Source organism: Stegodyphus dumicola, chromosome 4 (assembly GCF_044657685.1).
Source record: "Stegodyphus dumicola isolate Sdum_Otavi_A_Nest chromosome 4, ASM4465768v1".
Classification (NCBI taxonomy): Eukaryota; Metazoa; Arthropoda; class Arachnida; order Araneae; family Eresidae; genus Stegodyphus; species Stegodyphus dumicola.
The window spans coordinates 154,502,850-154,523,266 of NC_140771.1; the positions used below are offsets into that span (position 1 = coordinate 154,502,850).

At 32.4% G+C, this 20,417-nt stretch overlaps 2 protein-coding genes across 2 annotated transcripts in view; both read right to left on the minus strand.

The window, feature by feature from the left end:
- LOC118188519 (uncharacterized) overlaps window positions 1-3,742 on the minus strand; it is a 49,582-nt gene extending 45,840 nt beyond the window's left edge. Inside the window, exon 1 of the mRNA XM_035358955.2 lies at window positions 3,616-3,742. The gene's annotated coding sequence lies outside the window, so the exon portion shown is untranslated. The remainder of the gene's footprint in view (window positions 1-3,615) is intronic.
- Window positions 3,743-13,649: 9,907 nt separating this feature from the next.
- On the minus strand, window positions 13,650-19,560 carry LOC118188520 (uncharacterized). Its single transcript, XM_035358958.2, has 2 exons — window positions 18,054-19,560; window positions 13,650-14,218 (listed from the first exon to the last, which is right to left on the minus strand). The coding sequence occupies exons 1-2, from the start codon at window positions 18,470-18,472 to the stop codon at window positions 13,672-13,674; spliced, it is 966 nt and encodes a 321-aa protein (XP_035214849.1). The 5' UTR covers window positions 18,473-19,560; the 3' UTR covers window positions 13,650-13,671.
- Between the last annotated feature and the right edge of the window lie 857 nt (window positions 19,561-20,417).

Below are 20,417 nucleotides of genomic sequence, written 5' to 3' on the forward strand. Positions count from 1 at the left end.
CTTTGCTATGATTATCAGCTTTCCAAATGGGGGAAATACTATGAAACGAGGATAGCATTATCACAGGCTTTGTGAAATCCAGAGTCAAAAGAACGCTTCATGGCAATCATAAATGTATTTTTAGACAATACGCACTAGGCCAATACTGATACCCTGAAGTACTGAGTATTCTTTAACTGAATTTTACCATATTATTGAACCTTGTTTCGCTGGGGAAATATTATGTTTTCTCTTGTTGAAATAAGAAACCTGAAGACCCTGAGCAATATAAGAAGCTATGTTTGAAAAAGAATAACCATAATTAAAAAATATATATATAACATTCGTAAAAGGCCCTGCGGTTAAGATGTGGATTTTAATTACCTGAAACTTTATCCTCAGGACCTGAGGACAAAGTTTCGGATAATTAAAAATCTGTGAACAGCAAAAACGTACTAATTTTCGAGCAGCTGCAAAAGTAAAAACATATTGTAAATGCGTTTTGTAGTTGTGAAACTCCTAAACAAAACATTCTGATGTAAACTAAGCTTGTGCGAATGATTTAAAGGCATGGACACTAAAGTTTGGACATATACTGCACGAAATGTTATTAGAGTTTGTTAGGATGAAGAAAAAACTTAAAATACGGAATTTATAGTTCTGAAAAAAAGCTTTCTTACGTCTATATTTACTCATACTTACAAAATATTAGTAATGAAATGGAGAAATTTTAGAGATCCTCAAAAGAGGGAAATCTTGTCATTTAAATAACTATCCAGATTTACAATGGCCCCACCAGTGTCGGAGTCGTTAAGACCGTTAAATGATGGTATTTCGACTCGGCTTGGATTCAATCCCAGGCGAAAGGGCTGGCTGCATGGTTTGTTTCTATAGTTCTCCCCATGTGAAACATGAATATTTGCCAATCGCTTTAGAAAGTCCTCCACGAAGGCATCCCTTCTCTTAGCAGATAGCCCTAGTTACTTTGCTATATTCAAATAACCTAACATAACTAGATGTATAATAAATAACTATCCAGATGTAATGAACTAATAAAAGAAATGGAAAAACAACTGATTGGTTTGATTTATTTAATTATGGCAAAGCACACTAGGGCTATCTGCGTAAGGGAAGGGATGCCTTCGTGGAGGAATTTTTAAGGGAAATTGTCTCGTATACACGTTACACATAGGGAAAATCACGAAAACGCCCATGCAGCCAGCCCGTTCGCGGGATTCGAACCTCGGACCGAACTACCAGTGTTCAGCGAGTTTACCGCTCGGCTGCTGGTGGCCCCGGAGAAATAACTGAAGTACAACTATAAATAATAATATTTTAAATAAAAACTAATAGTAATAATAATAATATTTTTGTAGGGTTTATATTTATTTTAACTAACATTTATTTTAAGTTTAAACTATCTTTCCTGTCAAGCCTTACTTTCCCCTGGAACTGCCAATGCCAGAGTATGTAAATTTTAGTAGAACGCGCAAGGATTCAAATTATCAGCGGAATCTATTTTCTGAGTTAAATAGAATGGAAACGAGTTCGAGGTGTGCTGTTCTTACTTCACAAGCGCGGAGGTAGTTAGCCAGAAATTGAAGAACCCCGCGTTTCGGCCTGTGTGCTTGCCTCGGAGAATTGTTAATCGTTCAACGTGATATTCAAAGTTTGCTGAATTAGCAGCGGTATTGTAAAACGCGGTGAGGGTAGTTACTTTTAGAGAGCCTCGTAGTTAGAGTCTTGTTATTATTTTCTTTTCAGGTTCTTATTTTTATTTTACCGCCGGGTCGGCGTAGTTTGTGAGCATCAAGAGCACGCAATTGTAATTTCTTAAGTTGAATAAAAAGGGACTTAAACCCTTAGCAAGACTCTGTCTATTTTCCAGTTTCAACAGTCACCTCTTGGTTGCGTGCAAGTTGGAGGCGCGCAACTCTACATTTTAAAGAAAACTCAAGCATATGATTTATTATGTTGCAAGTAGTATTTTGTAAACGAATTTCATGTTACAAAATTTTGCACTTGAATGCATTTATTTCTAAAACTCTGATGGTTTATTAATGCACTGAAGTTTTTAAAACTCAATTTATGGCAAGTGCATTATTTACTGGAAAATATTTTTTCAGGTGTGTTTTATATTAGATGCAAACCGTAAAACTTGGTACAGTTTAAAGTATTGTAAAACCTGGTTCAGTTTAACAAAAGCGTGTAAATATTACAAAATGTGCAACATTTTAGGTACTCTTCTGTTATCTGGATCGGACTCAGAAATGTATCTTATATATGCACGTGTATATGCATGTATGTGTTTATATGTGTGTGTATACATACACATACATACGTATGTACATTAACACCTGAATACATGAACACATCCATCCATCCATACATACGTACATGCATTCACTTCTGAATCCGCTTTTGATAACAGAACAGTACCAAATTTTCATGAATTCATGTTTTCCATTGTGATTTTGAAAATAACAGATTGTCCTTGAATGAAAATTAATTTAACTATGTAATAATATCGAGCTTAAAATGAAATTATAAACAATATGGTTAATTTCTGAAGCTCATTACCAGTGAAAACAGAATATACTGAACTATAGAACGGTGCTCTAAAAATTATAATTCATTTTGTTCCTGCGCATCTGTGTAAGAAAGAGTTTTCATCGCTAATTCGGATAAAAAGGAATGGTTGGAACTGACTTGATGCATGTGCAAATCTCAAACTTAGGCTTATCAGCAAAATTCAAACATAAAACAGGTGTGCAAGAATCGGCAAGCTCATTCATCTCATTAATGCGAGTATTGAAGTTTTAGTTTTTTACAAGCTAAAATTTTCCATTCGGCATGTTCATCCAGTCCAATCGGCATACTCATTCATATCATTAACGTGAGTACTGAAGTTTTAGTTTACAAGCTAAAATTTTTCCAAATTCTAATAACCTTGAATTATTAAAAACAAATACAACTTTTCTTCTATTAATTAATTGAATAATACCGATAAAATTTAAATTAATATTGATTAATTCTATTTTTAAAATATAAGAATATTGGTAATAACATAGGCTAAAAATTTTATTTTGAAAGGTACAAGAATAACATTGCCCGCAGAACATTCTAATTTATGAAAGTGGTTCCCACTTGGGAAAAGTTTGACAAACGCTGTTCTAGATTTAATTTTTTCCCAATACTGATTTTATTTCGTTTATTAATGGCATTCATTTTAATAAATTCAATTTAGTGTATGCATAGTATTTCAGGCTTACAAAACGAAAAAAAGAATTTTATTTAATTTTATTCGATCAAATAGTGGGCACTTTCGTAAAGTAACAACTTTTCAGCGCTAGGCTTTCCACTTTAAAGTAGTTTTGCCACTTTAGTAGGTTTAGATGCAATTTCTCAAGTGCATAAATGTAATACACGCTCGATGTTTTAAATGTGACATTTTGTTCTATATAAATTGTTTTTCGTTTAATTCGAGGGTGATTAGTGGAACTAATTTCTAAATAAATACTGTTTGTAACAAGTTCTTTCGATAAGCATAAGAGATATTAATTCTAGATATTATTGCACATTACTTAAGATTATGAGACATATATACAAAGCAAAAATAAATTATAAATCTCTTACCTAGAATTTAAATTAGGTCGTCAATAACTGCTAGATAATGTAATATAAATTTTAAAGTATATCAAATAGCATCACGAAAACAAAGGTTTAGATTTATATACTTGACTTAAATTTGGAAATATTTTCCTTATCCTTCACTCCATGTTATTAAACATTGATTAATGTTGCCACCGAGTGTAAATCATAATAAACACGTATAAATCTTTCCGAACTTATTTAAGAGAATGTTAATAAGTCTGCTTGTATATCAGGCAATAATCATATTTGTTTAATTTAAAACAAATTTTATTCATAAAGTTATTCAAACCCTAATTTTAAATAAATAGTTTTGTGAGTAAAGGAATCAGAATGGCATCAGATGTAATTTACTCCTTGAGAAGTCTAAAATGAACGTGAAATCATCCTGGTCTATTTGATCAATCACCATGTATATTTTTTATGATTTTTTTTCAGTGGACCTTTTATCGAAATAAAAAAAAAGCTATAATTAATACTAAGACATAATATTTTAAATGAGATGCAAAAATAAGAAATGACTGTCACATTATTAAAAAATATATAGATATCATGTGTATCATTTTTAGTACCCATTTGAGTCATTCTTACCGTTGGGTGGCGGGATTTTCTACGTCCAAGATTTATTATTGCTTTTGACTTTGGAGTTTTGGCATCCAAAAAGTTATAATCCGATTTCATATTTTTTTAAGTTTGAGATAATCGCTTTTAACATATAAATAGCTGGTCCATTATGTTTGAGACAAGGTGGAAATGATAGATCGTGCTGTAAACTTGTGCAGTTGACAGAACAGTGCTCCTGGAGTCATTAACATTATTGTCAACAAAAGCATTTTTGAAAACGTTGAGAAGATTAATTGCGAGAAGATGTACAGTGAATCGAGGCATGATTTTTTCTGGTGCTTCAAACTTATTTGCTAATCTTGCGAATGCAAAAATTCGTAGTGAAGCTGTTACAAAGAATATAACATGGAGATTCAGTCCTCCGGCAGCACCATGGTGAGTTGGCTGATGGGAACAATTAATAGGCTGCACAAGGCAATTTTTAGAAGAGTATTGGGACGAGCAGCCTTAGATTTTGAAGGACTCTACATGGATATCTGTAATATTGACCCTTAAATACCATCTCCGAAGATGTTGATGACTTGGTTTCCTTGACTCCTAGTATGTTTTTGCAAGGAATTACGGAACTGGACTTTCGGATCTAAATAAACTAGAAACGTAAATTTAGAAAGAAGACATTGATGTTGGCTAAGGATGAAGAGAGATTTACGTAGCAGATTCAGAGTCGAATACGTAGGACAATTAAACAGTTCCAAAGGAATGACCAAAAAGAATAAGAAAATTGTTGTAGGGGATATTGATCTGAAAGAACATGGTAACAAAGAAGAATCAGTTGGCCTTTGGCTAGAATAGTGGGAGTATATCCCGATGAAGATGGATTAGTTATGGTGCCTAAAACTAAGACTGAGAGCGGATTTTTGATACGCATAATACAAAGACTATATCCTATCTACTGAGGAATGTGGCAACATCCGAACAAAATGTGCTTCTCTTGGAACTAATATACCTCCTCGAACAATTTCGAAGAGATTCCCTGATGACTCGAAGCTTCCCCCAAGTACTAATGCCCGAGCTGTCAAGAAGACACTCCGATATGAGATCTAGTCAGCAAGTTACTGGAAAGAGCAGACTCGTTAGGACTCATTAGCAGACTCATTATAGACTGAACTTATGAATTCTGTGAAAAACTGTATCTTTCAAATAGTTGCAAACGTAAGTTATTATTTTGTTTATATTTTATTTTTACTTTTGAATGATGCATGCTGAATTTCATTTTCACGAATTTGTAACTGTTCGATTTTTACTAGTGAGGTTCTGGCAAGAGCAAAATTTTGCTAATTCTGTTCTTTTCTTTTTTTCGTTTAAGTTGTGCTTTGTTTTTTGAGATATAAAAAAGCATCTTTTTCTTTTTGTGATATTTAAAGATGTACATATTGAGTTTCGATGTACTTACGGTGTAATAAATGTTTTTTATCACACAACTTGGAGGTTTAGTGAATCGTTATTGACTTACGTATCGTTATTGACTTATCGTATCTATCGTATCAGAGTATTTTGAGAGGCAATTATTTGTCAAACTCACTGATTGTTTAGTTTACTTCCCATTTTAATTTTATTTATTGTAACACGTTTATTAATGTTTTCCTTTTCCTTTATGTTAGATTTCGAGTTTGCATGACCAAAATCAAAGATGGAAGGATAAGCCACTCTTGCCGTCAGGCAAAAATACATACAAAGGCTAAGAAAGTACTGTTACGATAGAAGCCTTTATCGCTGAGCAACTAACTTCCTGTCTTTTACTATAACCGATAGCTGTGATTATTTTGACGATAATGTAATTAGTCGCTGAAGCCTTCAAGTTTCTTCCTGTAAAATAAAGTGTAATAAATGTTTGTGCCACAAGCATAGATTGTAATCTAGTCTGTGACTCATGATTGATTTTAGAACAACACTGGCGGAAAGAACGGTGAGATAAATGAGAATTTATTCACAATTACAAGTTTTGGAATTTCTGATGGGACAACATTTTCGAATCCCCATTATTGATTAAAAATAAAAGTGAAAAATGAAATTAAAAATAAATTTAAGATTTTAACGGATGTCCAAAAGCGCTCTTTTAAAGCTCGTTATCAGTAGAGACTATTGATAGGCCCCAAGTAGAATGGAGAATTTTATAGCTTATTAGATGAATATATATTTAAACTAACGTGAATTATATATCTGTATGTTTAAAAAATGAAAAAATATATAATGTAATTATAAAAAAAATATTTAATGTTTTAAATTAGATATATCATGAATTTAATGTATTTTGATTTTAATCAGTCAGATTAAAATTATAAAAATATCATTCTTACGAATTGAATGCATTGCTTTCAAATTATTTAGCTTGTTAATTAATAATGGATAGATTAAATTTGAAGGAATAATATCTCACGTTTGCCGAATGGCAATAGACTCAAACGAAAAGTGGAAAAATGCAAAACTGTGTTTCGGGACTAATAGCCCTTGTGAGCTAATAAATATAAATAAAACAAAAAAAAAAAGTAATAAGGAAACATGACACCTGAAATAGAAAGAAATTTAAATACACTCAATTCTGCATTTACATAGAAGTTTTTATATGATTTTAATTTAAAGCAATTTAAAAAAAAAACTTAGTATTTTCATTAGTACGCTGTAGTACTTACTTTACTTATTTTACGAAAAAAAAAAGCTTTATTTCACAAATTCATCAATATAAAACTATTTTTAGTACTATTCCGTTTTGAGGACCGTAAAAAAATGCAGCAAAAATGTATGCTCAAAAGCGCCAAATCTAACAAACGCGCCCATTTAACAGCGCGCCAAATCTAGCATACGCGCTGATTTCAAATTGCGTAAGTATATATACTTCTATATTTCTTAAGACGCCATTGAAATACTAGTTTAATTTTAAAATATTTTTTGATTTTAAATCCTTTTTTAACCTATGGATTTAACAATATGGGAATTGTCCATGACGAAAAGTCTGCAATAGAATTTTGCATAAAATGGCAGAATCACCCAAACTGCTTGACGCGTTTTAAAGAATTGCACATACTCGGTATCCATGTACATATCAACCTGCTTTCACTTCAAAAAAAAAAAAAAAAAAATCCCAAAATTGCACAAAAATGGCCCTGCGCACACCTTTGACTTTTCCTATGTGCACTTCGACCTATTTTCACTTAAAAAGTGACAGAAAATTGACAAAAATCCAATTGTTTTTACCTTTGTAAAAAGCGGCAAACAAATGAGTAGGAGATTCTGCACTTTACCGATAATTTTTTCAAAGAAAAGACATCATTCGTTATAGAGAATTATGTTTGAACAACCAACGAGATGGAATTATGCTTTAGCGATAACTCGGTAGAGAAATAGCGATACAGGCATCCATTCAGTCATGTTTAGCCTTTTTTATATAAATTATAATAATAAAAAGTATTATATGAAATTAACTTTGCATCTAAATTAAAACATCAATCTTAGATAATTATTTACTATTATACTTTCTTTCTTGCGTTAGGGTTGCCGCAGTTATTTTTGGCAGCACTGGCATCAAGAATAGTTTGGCGATTTTTTACGGCCCTCAAAACCGAATAGTACCCGATTTTCAAATACTATTTAAAAATGCCTCTTTAGTGTCACTAAATTACATACAAAGCAGAAAGGTGAAAAACAATTCCTTCAAAAAGTATCATTTTAAGCATTATACATATATAACATACATATGAGCAATTCGCCTATTCCTTAAATGAAGACTCAAATATGCAACAAAATCTTTTAATATTGCCAAATGAAAATAATAGTGTTAGTTTTGCATCAGCATTATTGTTTTAATGAGATAATGTTTAATGAATTATTAAACCCAAACAGAAGGTCAGCCACATGGCTAGGCTTAATGAATATTGATGGATGAATGCATCTGGACCAGACAATTGTCATAGACGTTGAAGATCAATTGTGATAGTACGATTTTGCTTAGCTGTATTCTAGTAATTTTGATCGGAAACAGCCTCGTTTTCTGAACCGTGGAGACAAATCAAATGCACTTCCGTCCTCAGAGCCAGTACAGCCGGTTGCGAGGGTTGCAACGGCCATTTAGGCACAGAAAAAAAAATTTCAAATTTAGACAAATACCGAGTAATTAAATTTAAGAATAGCAAAATTTGTAGAATTTGAGGGACGCACTAATAAGGAGAAATTAAGAGCGCCAAAATTTTTAGAAAATAGGGAGGCACCGGGCAGCAAATTTAGGACCATAAAGACTGCACCGGGCTGCAAAATGCCTTGAAACTGCCCTAATCAAATAATAAATATTATAAAAGTAAGCAGCACGGATAACAAAATGCCAATCGCTGCACAAAAATATGTAGCAGTATTCGTTACAATATACTTAGAACAGAGAACAGGAGTGAAGACTTTGAATTTATAAGTAGAGGTACGGGTAGAAGCGGGAGTACCAGAAATACACTATTGTTGTACAGGTATAGTCCTACCGCACTAACTATGCAGTTCTACCCCAGTTATGGGAGAGAACACTCCACGCGGCGTCCTTCCTCTACCACCAACTTCTCGAACGGACTTTGATGGAAGAAATGACTATATTATATGAAAGTACAACTGAGCACTTGCAATCAACTAATATCGAATTACCGTGTATTTTGGATGTTCCCTTGCCGCATAGACACGATTCGCTTACAAAGATCTATGTCTTCTCTGGGATTCAAACTGGGCCCATCGATAAGGCAATCGGCATTACTAACCACTATACAATCTGCGCATACTATACCAGCCAGTGGTTTGATTTTATCACTGCAGTTGCTACAGCAGCAGCTTTCGCTCATACGCTTTTTACATTTTTACAAAAACCCTTTTATAGCTAATAAGACTTCAGACATCTTCTATCTTCCAGGAAAATAAGGAACTGAGTAAATACTACTGTGTAGAATTATTCAAAATAGAGGGTTTCCAATAATATTTGTGATTATCCGTGATTAAATAGGTTGACCAGGTATTTAGCAACACGCTCTTCTTTTCTACATAATTACAGTAAATCGCTGATATAACACGTACATGTTTAGAAAATCAGAATTTTGAATGATTATAGAAAATTTCAATAACGTCATAGAGTTTTGATTAATAAAAGGATTCCACTCATGATTTAAGAAGGCTATATTTTTAAGTAACAATCGAATTTGCAGGCAGTCCCTTTTGTACTTACAGCATAAATTGCAGATACAAAAGGGAATTAATATAAATTAGGAAACAAAATTTTAAAATTTATTTTGGATGAGTTAATAAAAGCACTCGAATTTTCTGAGAGCTTAAGTTTAATTATCAGTTCTTGGAATCATGATCGTAATATTTTCGCTCAAAGCTGCTAAAACTTGTTATTTTATTTCTTACGGTTACTGTATTTTATGATAATTCTATAACTTAGTTGTTGATTTATGATACAATCTTCAGATCGACAATAGTGCGTTTTCTGCTTAAAAATACCATTCCATCTTGAAAAAAAAAAAGAAATTTATTTCTAAAAAATGGTGAGAGGCACGGCATTTTTAAAGCAAGTGTTCGAAATTTTTTAATTTGTAAGGAATTTTCTTGTATATATTTTCATGGCTTATGTATTTCTTGTATATATATTCGCGTTTTCTTGTATATATTTTCATGGCATAAGTGATTAGCACTTCAGATTAGTGGATATCTCTAGTATTAATCTTCTAGGAGTGCTTAGGACTGCTAGAAGATTAGTGGTTCCAATCTCGGTGACGGCAAAGTTCATTTTCACGTCTCTTGCTTCCCCCCAAAAAAACCTAATAGTATCTATAAATTACGTAGAATATCTACCGATTTCTCAGGATTTTGCCGCGAAATAGTGCAATCTATTCATCTGTTGGGACTAGTGTTAGATTATTAAGAACTTTGTACTTTTGCTGAAGATTATAAGATATTTTCAAAATACCATTTTGATTTTTATATATATTTGTTCACATTTACAGTTTCGTTATAAGAACTGCAAATAAAATAAAATTTGATGGGATATGCATACAACGATAGTTTTTATCTTATCCACAAATATTTCCTCTGATTTGGGAGTATTCTTTGGAAGAAAATTCTTTTGGGCGAATATTCATCAAGCAGATATTAAATCTGCTGAACTAGACCTTTCATGTGTATGGTTATAAATTTGTTATTTCTGGAAAGAAAGTGGGAAAACAAGGTGACAGATAAATTAGTATTTTCCCTTACTTTTTTTAACACAGCTAGGCATTCTGACTAAGCATTTAAAATTTTATTTTGAACTTTTCTTTGAAATTCTAGAAATACTCAAAGTTTTTGGTCGTATTAATAAATGATAATAACTTCCTAACTTTATGCTATTTCGGTTTGCAAACGGTTTCACAGGAAATTTCAAGTTTCGTAAGGTGGACGAAAGGTGTATTGGTAAAAGAGCAAGCTTACTTTGTATAGCTTTGGATGCGACAGTAAATAATACAGAAAAATCTTTAATACAATAAACAGTACTTTATTTCATTTTTTACTTTTTTTCTCTGTTTTTTATAGCTTCCTCTTCTGAAAATGATAAAAATGGAAGAAATCGCATTCATAACTATTCCTCAAGAAATGATCATGTATTTTGATTCATGAGCCTCTCTAGGATGCTTCACTGGATTAGTATCTGTATTCACGGGACAGTATCTATCATCTTTATCAACTCCTTCGATAGATACACACATAAACACACTAGAATAAATATAATAACTCTTTGATTATAGTTTATGTTTATTTCACTATAGCGACAGTCCGTCACACTGTTGTTCTAGGTTTGGATCAACAAATGTTTGTGAACAAATGTTTTCTGTTATGAACATATAATTTATATGCACTTAAAACACCTAATTGTGTTAGCATCATCAAGAACAAATCTTAATGTAGACGACTTGGTTAAAAAAAAACTACATATTCAAAAACCACGTTAATTAAGTACTGACTGTTTAATAGTTATTTAGAATTAAATGTTTCAAATTATTCATTTTTATTTTATACATAACCTAACTGACTAAACATTTAAAAATGTTTATTAATAATAAAACTCTCGTTTGAACGTTTGTTTGATTTATTATATTATTTTTTAAATGTCTTCTACTCAGAGTTACTTAATGTGCTCTTTGCTCTTGCTCTTTGCTTATCAGCCTATAGATAACATTTTTTCATCTTTTTAATATGTTGGAAATGATGGAAGTGGTACGCGCAACTTTTGTTTTTCAGGTAGTGGCCACTCTTCCTCGAAAAGGTTGGCCACGGCTGGTATACATGGATCATACACTATAGATCATACATAAATCTTGATTCATTACACTTTTACCATAGCGTCAAAGAAAAAAATTGTAATAGCCGACACAGGAAAATTCTAACAGCTGGAAATGCCGAATTTGAAATATTATATTTGGTATTTTTCAGGAAAGCAGCAGGGACTCATTTTCTGTTTATAGATGACAAAGCGTGCCAGCATCAAGCTAGCTAAACAGAAAAGTGCCTGGAAAAGAAGATATTAATTCCTTTGAAAAGACAATATTAGAAGTCGTTCATTTCATTTGAAAGTGAATAAATATACACGGAATGCTATCAGGTTATTTTTTTAGGATGAAAAACATTATCTTGATGACTTCTGACAATCGGATGGGCAAGAATCTAGAGTAATTAGGTTTTTTGGAAGCAGAAAACAGGAAAAGCCAACTATGCCCTCACCAGCGTTCGAACTCCGGGATTGCCGACTGTTGATTGGATGTGCTTTTCAGTTGCGCCACGAAGGCACGTGGTAAAAAAGGAGAAACTTCTTACAAGACTGCCTAACCCAACTGCAAAATATTCTTGCTTTCAGCGTCTACACTATGTCTGATTAAACAAGTGGGAATGGTCCTCTGTATGTTAATTTATTACTTGCTAATGTAAGTGCATACTATGAACCCATACATTACTTTCCTAATTGCAAGTAGCAGTAAATTATAATCTGTAAATTACAAGTTGAAGATAACATAAAACTGTTAGGTTTGTAAAATGTTTTAGGGCAAGAAAATGAAATTGGGTATTCATTCAGACTTTGGTTTAGTAGAAACCAAAGTTTGGTTCTTAGTAGAAGCAGAGATGAGGATGGTAAGTGAAAGCGGTAAGCTCTCGCAGTTGCTATATGATGTTAAAAAAACTGATGTGTCACAGTATGCTTCTTTCAGAAACTTGAAACTTTGAAACTTTTTTTTACATAACTCCTCATTCAAAGCACCTTTTTTATTTTTTAAAATGAAATTAAATTTGTAGTACATATTTCTGTAAGAAGAAGGCGGTAAAAATATAGGATTATCCACATGTGGGAAAACTTCTAAAAATGTGTACTATTTAAACTACGCAACTGATTCTAAATTTTCTTATTCTGAAATACAGGCAAACTTACCAAACGTTTTTAAATACGTTTCATAAATACTCAATCTATACATGTTTGCTGAAACGACGACTGAAACGATGAATATCTACACAATTTATCGTTTCATTCAACCACTCTTGTTTGTATTGCCACGCTACAATATTAGTGATAGGGCTTTAAAGCTCCTAAACATTCATGCGAAATAGAGGCCTAAAGACAGAATCATTGACAAATTCACATAAGAAAATTATTCTTGAGCTCAATCCTAAGACTAGGGTCCCACCAGCGGCCGAGCGGTAAAGTCGTTGAACACTGGTAGTTCAGTCCGAGATTCGAATCCCGCGAACGGGCTGGCTGCATGGGTGTTTTCGTGGTTTTCCCCATGTGAAACGTGTATACGAGCCAGTTTCCCTTAGAAAATACTCCACGAAGACATCCCTCCCCTTAGGCAGATAGCCCTCGAGGCTTTGCCGTAATTAAATAACCTAACCTAACCTAACCTAAGGCTTGGATGGCCACATAGTCATTTTTGTAGACTTCACCTATTCTGTGGAGACATGATGGCTTAATGCATCAATGCATCCTGACTTTGCCTTATCCACCTCAGCGATAGATTGTGATTGAGATACTCTCCCTAATGATCTTTGCTTTTGTAATAAGTTTTGACTGAAATAGTTTCACAAATTACCTTAATAATGATCTAAGTGGTAATGAACTAGGAAAATATCTTGTTGAAAGAAGCAAACGTTGAACTGTTGAACCAGCCAGCTTTCCAGTATGTCCAAATAAATCCTACGAGTAATGTATAGGTATCTGTCTTATATATTAAGGGAGGATATATTGAACAATGTAAAATATATGAACAAGTTAATGAGCTTAATAATCCTTCAGTAAAATAATTAAATGATAAAATTTAGTTCCCGTTACTTAGTTTATCTGTTATTTAAAAATATTTCATAAACTTCCAAATAATCCTATATTATTAATTTTTTGAATTAAATATCACACAAGAATATAAAATAAATTTTATTTTACTGAAAGGCACACAAAAATATTACTATTAAGAAACCGGCGTAAAATATACAGAACAATAACTCTCTTGGTTTGCAAATAATTTTGAGCTCTTTATCTTTGAGAGTTCCATTGAAACCCTCCATTTGCACAACAATCCTTCGCTGTGAAGCAAGTGGCATGGCAAGACGACACTGACTGTCTCTCGAGCAGTTGCTGATACTAGTTTCATATGCGTAGTGAGTTCTGTCGATCACGAATTCTATGGAGAAATCATTGGGAAGAATATCTAAATAAGTATGAGAAGAAAATATGTAATAATAATAATCAGTTTCTTCGATGTTGTGAAAAAGTGTGAATTTTCTGTATGTCTCATAGTACTTAGAATTACACTTATACGTTGATGGAAGTTGAACATGGTGCAAGGAGTTCTTGCAAAAATACGGTCGATCCGAATCGTTTGTCACTGCTCCCTGACTGCTAGAAATAGAAGATGTCACATCGTCGGATTCAGATTCAGACTGACTGTCCTCACCACTGATGTCCTCATCCGTTTCTAAATAAATCCTAGTAAAGAATAAGGTCTATGTTTAGAAGCCTGAAGCTGCAAAGAAATTTTAAATGACAAGAATTCATTTGCGTTTTTACTTTATAAATTCCAGAATAAAATAACCACTTTTAAAAAATAAAATTTCAAAGATTTGGTTTTAAAAACCTGAGAGAAAGCTATTTTTATTTAACTTACCAGATAGCATCTATTATCAATGAAATAAATAATCAAATATTTATTTTTATTTTAATGATGTACCACTAGTATTCCACTGCTGTTTTCCAATATTAACAGTGAGATTTAATATGATTTACTTGATTAATTTTTCTTTGTGGCTTAAGTTTTTGGACATACATGATAATTTGCTTATTTTAGATTGAGGAGCATTATTATTTCTAATGTTATATTATTACCACTCTCCCTCCCCCCTAGTTTACCATTTTATCATTTTACTCTTTTTACGACTTGATTATAAATAGCTATTGTATTACTATCGAAATATCGAACATTATGTTTTTTCATGCTCACTATTAGTCTTATTATTAGTCTCCATAAACCGCAGCTCTATATGCATTCTTATAAGAGATAATTAGTAATTTTTATTATTCGAGTTTTCTAATTAATTATCCTGTATATATATTTAAATTGGCTTAATTAAGCAAAAAGAAAGTATTTAATAATGTAAACCTTCCTCATTCAGAGTCAATTTCAAATTATAAAAAATGAGTAAACATAAAAATAGAAAGAATATCAGTTTATAAACAAATATGTGAATAAAAGCAAAATATGAAAAGAAACGGAAATAATAGCAAAACGCAAGACAAAATGGAATATATACTCTTAAACTACAAGAGGTGAAACTACACCGTCATTTATGGTTCGAGGGCTACTGTAAAGCCATTATGATATTTTTAAGCAGAAAAATAAGCACCATCCTCGCCGGGGACTCGAACCACGGATCTCCCGAATACGCGCTGAGAGTGCTCACCACTACACCACGAAGGCATTCTAAGTAGGCGGGAGAAATACCTTATAATTCCACTGTTAGAAGAAATAACATTAACAACCTTGTTATTCTTCCATTTAATTCTTCTATTAGTTACAAAATTGCACTAAATTCTCCAGAAGCTCAGTTTGGAAGTCATTTTCTTACCTATGAAAAAAAAAAAAAAAAAAAAAAAATTATTCGGTTCTTTAAGATCCCGTTTCTAATTTTAATTCCTGGAGAACATTACAGCATAGCTTGCCAATGGAGTTTGAGATATATCGGCTCAAACAAACAGCGTTTAGAAATGTAATCACAGTTTTGACTCGCAATTTAGGTCTGCAAGAATTAGCCAAAAAACTTCTTCAGTTGGTGAAATGAATTTCTTGGAAGCTTTTGACATTCACAAAGATTTATTTTATTTAGCTAATGACTTTAATTCCAATCCAGTTCTTCCTAACATTTTTAAAATGCTATCAACTTAATTTCCCCCTTTTCGTTACTATTTTATTGGAGAGATGGCGCTACCTTCTCGTTTCCTCGTTTCTTTTTCTTTTTGCTTTTGGTATACATATAGCTTCCTTCTTTGTTGTGAAGGTGAACTGAAGAAAAATCGCAGAATAAATTGCTATTTTTTACTCTTTCAAGAAGATAATGAATTCGCCATTACGCCAGTTAGTACACTACATGCTTCTTCATGTCTGAAAGAAAAAGACATGCCAATTGGAAATGCCATTTTACGAACTGCTTTCAAGGAAAATTAATTGCTTACTAAAATTGTCGTTACAAAAATGCTTTAAAATGTATTTGCCTTGGAACTTTCTTGCATCTCTACATCGACCGCCTGAATTGTTGTTCTTGTTGTTGTTGCTAATGCTCACTTGACTGACCTATAGTCAGCCCAAGCCCACGAAATTCCTCGGGGCAATGAGCCTAAGTTTACGCCTGTCGCTGGCAACAATTGAGCACCTTACAGGTGACAGTGCGATTTAACTCAGTTCAGTCCCCAATTTTGGTGAAGAGCACTCCGGGGGTGGGTGCGGGTCCGAGGGTCTCCCAACCCTCTTCCGCTACCATCAACCTCAGCTCACCATCTATGTTTAGAGTGCCCTCATATCGCACGGACAGTATACATTTACAAACATCCATGCGTTCTCCGGAATTCGAACCCGGGCTCTTCGTCACGGCAGTCAGCGACGCTAACCACTATACCGGTTGGGCGGCACCGCCTGACTTTGTCACCGTAAGACCTTCGCCTTCGAGTATGTGACCATTTTCTCTAAAATTAACGCAATTGGCCTTAGGGCAAAATTTTTAATTTACTCGTTAAGATTCTTAGAAGTTGTGCACCAGCGGCAAAGCAAAGACCAAAGATCACTGAATTTCTCCTCCTGATGATGCGGGATTTGTACCTGTTGTCATTGAAATCTAAAAAGCGTATAATATAAAATATTGTTTAAAGTATTGTTAAAATATACGCCAAACAGAAGACAAGCAGTGGCTTTGTCTAATTTTATAGGATTTACTAATTTAAGAGATAGATTTTTATTTTTGCCATTTTAGCTACATATATGTTACCGGGAAAGACCGAAATTGGAGAATGTCGAATTGGATGGTGAAATAGAGAAAAATGTAGTGATAAGAAAGAATTTAATAAATACTTAAATAATTAATTTTTAAATAATTTTTTCTCTGAGTTACTCTAAAAAACTTGTCCTCTAAAAAAGTTTAATTTACCTTATTTAAATAATTAAAAAATATGTCCAATGAAACAATTTTATTGCATACAATTTGATGCAAGGAATATATATTAACCAACCTAAGAGAATTTTCTGTGTAAAGGACATCTTTATCGGAAGTCTGCGTTTTTTCCTTTTCTCATATTTAAGATTTCGACATTTTATAACAACATATTTTATGCTGTACCACCACGAAATCTAGTTTTTTAATAAATGGAACGGAAAGGTAATGCCTGGCTTATATCTATCAGTTGCTGAGATGAAAATTTACAATCATCAATCCTTTTAGGAATCCTTTTAGGAAGGATTCCTAAAAGGCTCCGATCCTTTTAGGAAGATAGCCCTCCTGTATGTAAAAATTCTTTTCTTGTTACTTAAATTCCTTTAATAGTTTAATGGGCATCCGGAAGTGGATTGTTCAAATAGTTATTCCGAAAATTTCTCTGTAAGAGGATTTTGTGTGAAAAAGCTCAGGCTGTGCTGTTACTTATGAATTTATTGGTTAACAAAGCAGTCTGACAAGGTGTCTATTAGCGGTTAGTTAGTTTAAATCTTAACAATTGTTAAATTAACAATCTCTATGAAAAGTGACGAACGTTTAAGAGTTTTTATTATTAAGATTCAATTTTTCATATAGTCTCTGCCATTTGCAGCAAATATTTAAAGCTACAGTCTGCATTTTGACATCTTAGTAAAAATTTTTGTTTGGTTTGATGTTGTTGCTATGACTTATATCACTTCTTCACAATAAATTTACTAATTTTATCTGGCTAAGAGCGCAGGATTGCATCTACAATTTAATTTGGTTTAATCTTCTACGATTTGATAATTAACATCTGCGTGGAACAGGAGTAACCAAAGAATAAGTTAAATTCAATTAAATAAATATTTAGACTTTAGGCACAAGTTTTGAAATATTCATCATTTGGACAAATATTTTTGAACAGTACTGAAATTTTAAAGAAAATATTCTAAAATGCAGAATGAAAACTGCATGAATTAATTTGAGAAATACATATATTTTGATGCATCACAGACTACTTCGTTTTCATTGCTGCAGTAGTAGTGCATGCAGTAGGGAAAGAAAAAGTAAATGTAATGAAAGATAATTTAAAACAAATTCATTACCTGTGTTCTTTAAGACAATTTTGAAGCTCATGATATCCCTTGACAACCGAAACTCCAGCTCCAGACAAGCGAGAACAGGATGACATATTCACTTTTGAACCTTGAAGCAGATGAAATCTGAGGTATTTTTGAGCTTTGTTTGGTAAAATAATTCTTTGTGTAGCTATCATCCTTTCTGAAACCTCCTCGTTAACTTCAGGATCAGATTCATATAAGAAAGATTTGTAATTTGAATCTGATTGCAACTCAACTTCTTGGCACCAGACAGTGGAAAAGGGGCCTTCGACGACTTCCACATCTCCTGTTATTACTCGTTTCATTTCTGGTTTGTAAACATGGTACTTCAGTACTAAAGGCACAGAAAACAAAATGGCGGCTAGAATTATAGCTCCAAGTGTACCTAGAGCATGCATTGCCATTGTTCCACGCAGTTAGTATGCAGTTATTGCTGTTAGTTTCAATGCAAAAGAAATGTTCCAAGTAACATGGCTTATGAAATCTTTTGAAGGTGCATAAAGTTTTACAATATTAACCTCGAAAATGTCAAATGTACTTTATTAACAAGATACTGAAAAGCAGTTCATTTGTTTTCACGTCTGAATGCAAGGAAATGTTTTTTTATTCATGATAGACAGTTTTTGACGAACTGTCAGTTTCTAAAGTCATCCCAAAGATTTTTAAAGCACGTAAACAGGTCTTAAACATAGTGAAATCCTAACAAAAAGATCTTTTCATTATAAGCAATGACAAAAATTCTATATTTAAATGCAACACAATATTTATTGAAATATTTGTCTTTAATAAACTAATATTTTTGCATTTTGTAAGTTTGCAATTTTTTTTTTAAAATTTTACTGTAAAGTACAATAATGATTTATCAAAACAGGTTAAACAATAAAATTAGCTTAATTTCTCATGAATTTTAGTAGACACTGAAGCTACTTCTGAAATTATTCAAATTTATTAACAACTAAAACAAAATGCTACTTTTAACATGCTTTTAAGTTAACATTTTCTTTTAATACGCAATCCAAAATTGAAATAGAAAATATGAAGGGAAAATAAGAAAAAAGATTATCATCAAATACAATATTTGAATTTTTTGTAGTTAATTTTGTATGTGTAAAGAAAGATGAAAAGGGGAAAGTATTCAAAAGATATCAGAAAATGTTTAAACTAAAATTTTTTAGTACTACCTTTGTAATAACAAAATTCAGACTCTGTCAAATCTTGCCTTTATCTAATTCAATGATAACTGTTCCCATTGTGATACCAGATGTTCTGTTTCACAATTCGCAAATCAAATTCAGTTACTTTAAAAAGTATTTTCACAATTGGCGTATCCGAAATTTTTTGACAAATAAAGTTTCAGAAAGAAGCAGAGCGTCACTCTCATGGTAGTACATTAAGGTACGCCTGGGATCTTGTGAAAACGATTTCCTGTTTTTTGCTCGATATGTAGATGTTAAACAAGTTTTTCAATCGTGCTTGAAAAAAACTGCTGGATCTTACTGATGTTTGAGAACAAAGTTCCTTTTATCATCACGTGGTCACATATAAACGATAAGGAAGTATGAGATAAAAGTTCTGTAGATTTTGATGAAACTAGATCAGGAGTGCTCTGGCAAACGAAAGCCATTATTACTTATGTATCTTAAAAACAGATAGAAAGGCAAATAACTGGTAATAATGGAAAATTTCAGATAATATTACCTAATTCGAAAATAAAGATTCAGATAACAACGAGAAGCTTGTGATCAATATGTAACTCCATATTTTATTTCTAAGTATTTTTTTATGAATTAGGGGTTCTAAAACTAGATGATGCGAACCACTAGTGGAAAGGGTGTGTGCATGTGTGAAAAAAATTAGTTGGTGATTTCAGAAGTATTGTAAAATTTTATATTTTAGGAGTAATTACATAATTCGACTTTTGAAGTACATAAGTAATTATGTTGTATTCCTGTTTGCTGTGAAATTTCTCAAAATGATTCATTGTTTAAAAGAATTGCTTCTAATTTCAAATGGGTAATCTATTTTTAAAAGATATTTCTTAATTTTTTAACCTTATTATAAATACCGTGTAATTCTGGAAAATAGAACTTTCATTCAAGTGAAGATATCACAAAAATTTCATATGAAGAAAGCTATCGCGAAAGAAAGAAGTTTTAGAAACTTACTATAAGATCCTAACATCCTCAATTTTAGAATGAGAAAGCTTGTCAGTTGTTTAAAAAAATCGTTTACCATTGTTTGGAACAGGGTTGAATTTAATAGGATCATTATGCTTGGTATTTATTTTAAAACCCCGCAAAATTTCGCTGCTATGTTAGAACAAGTTTAGAGATTTTCATCCATGGTTGA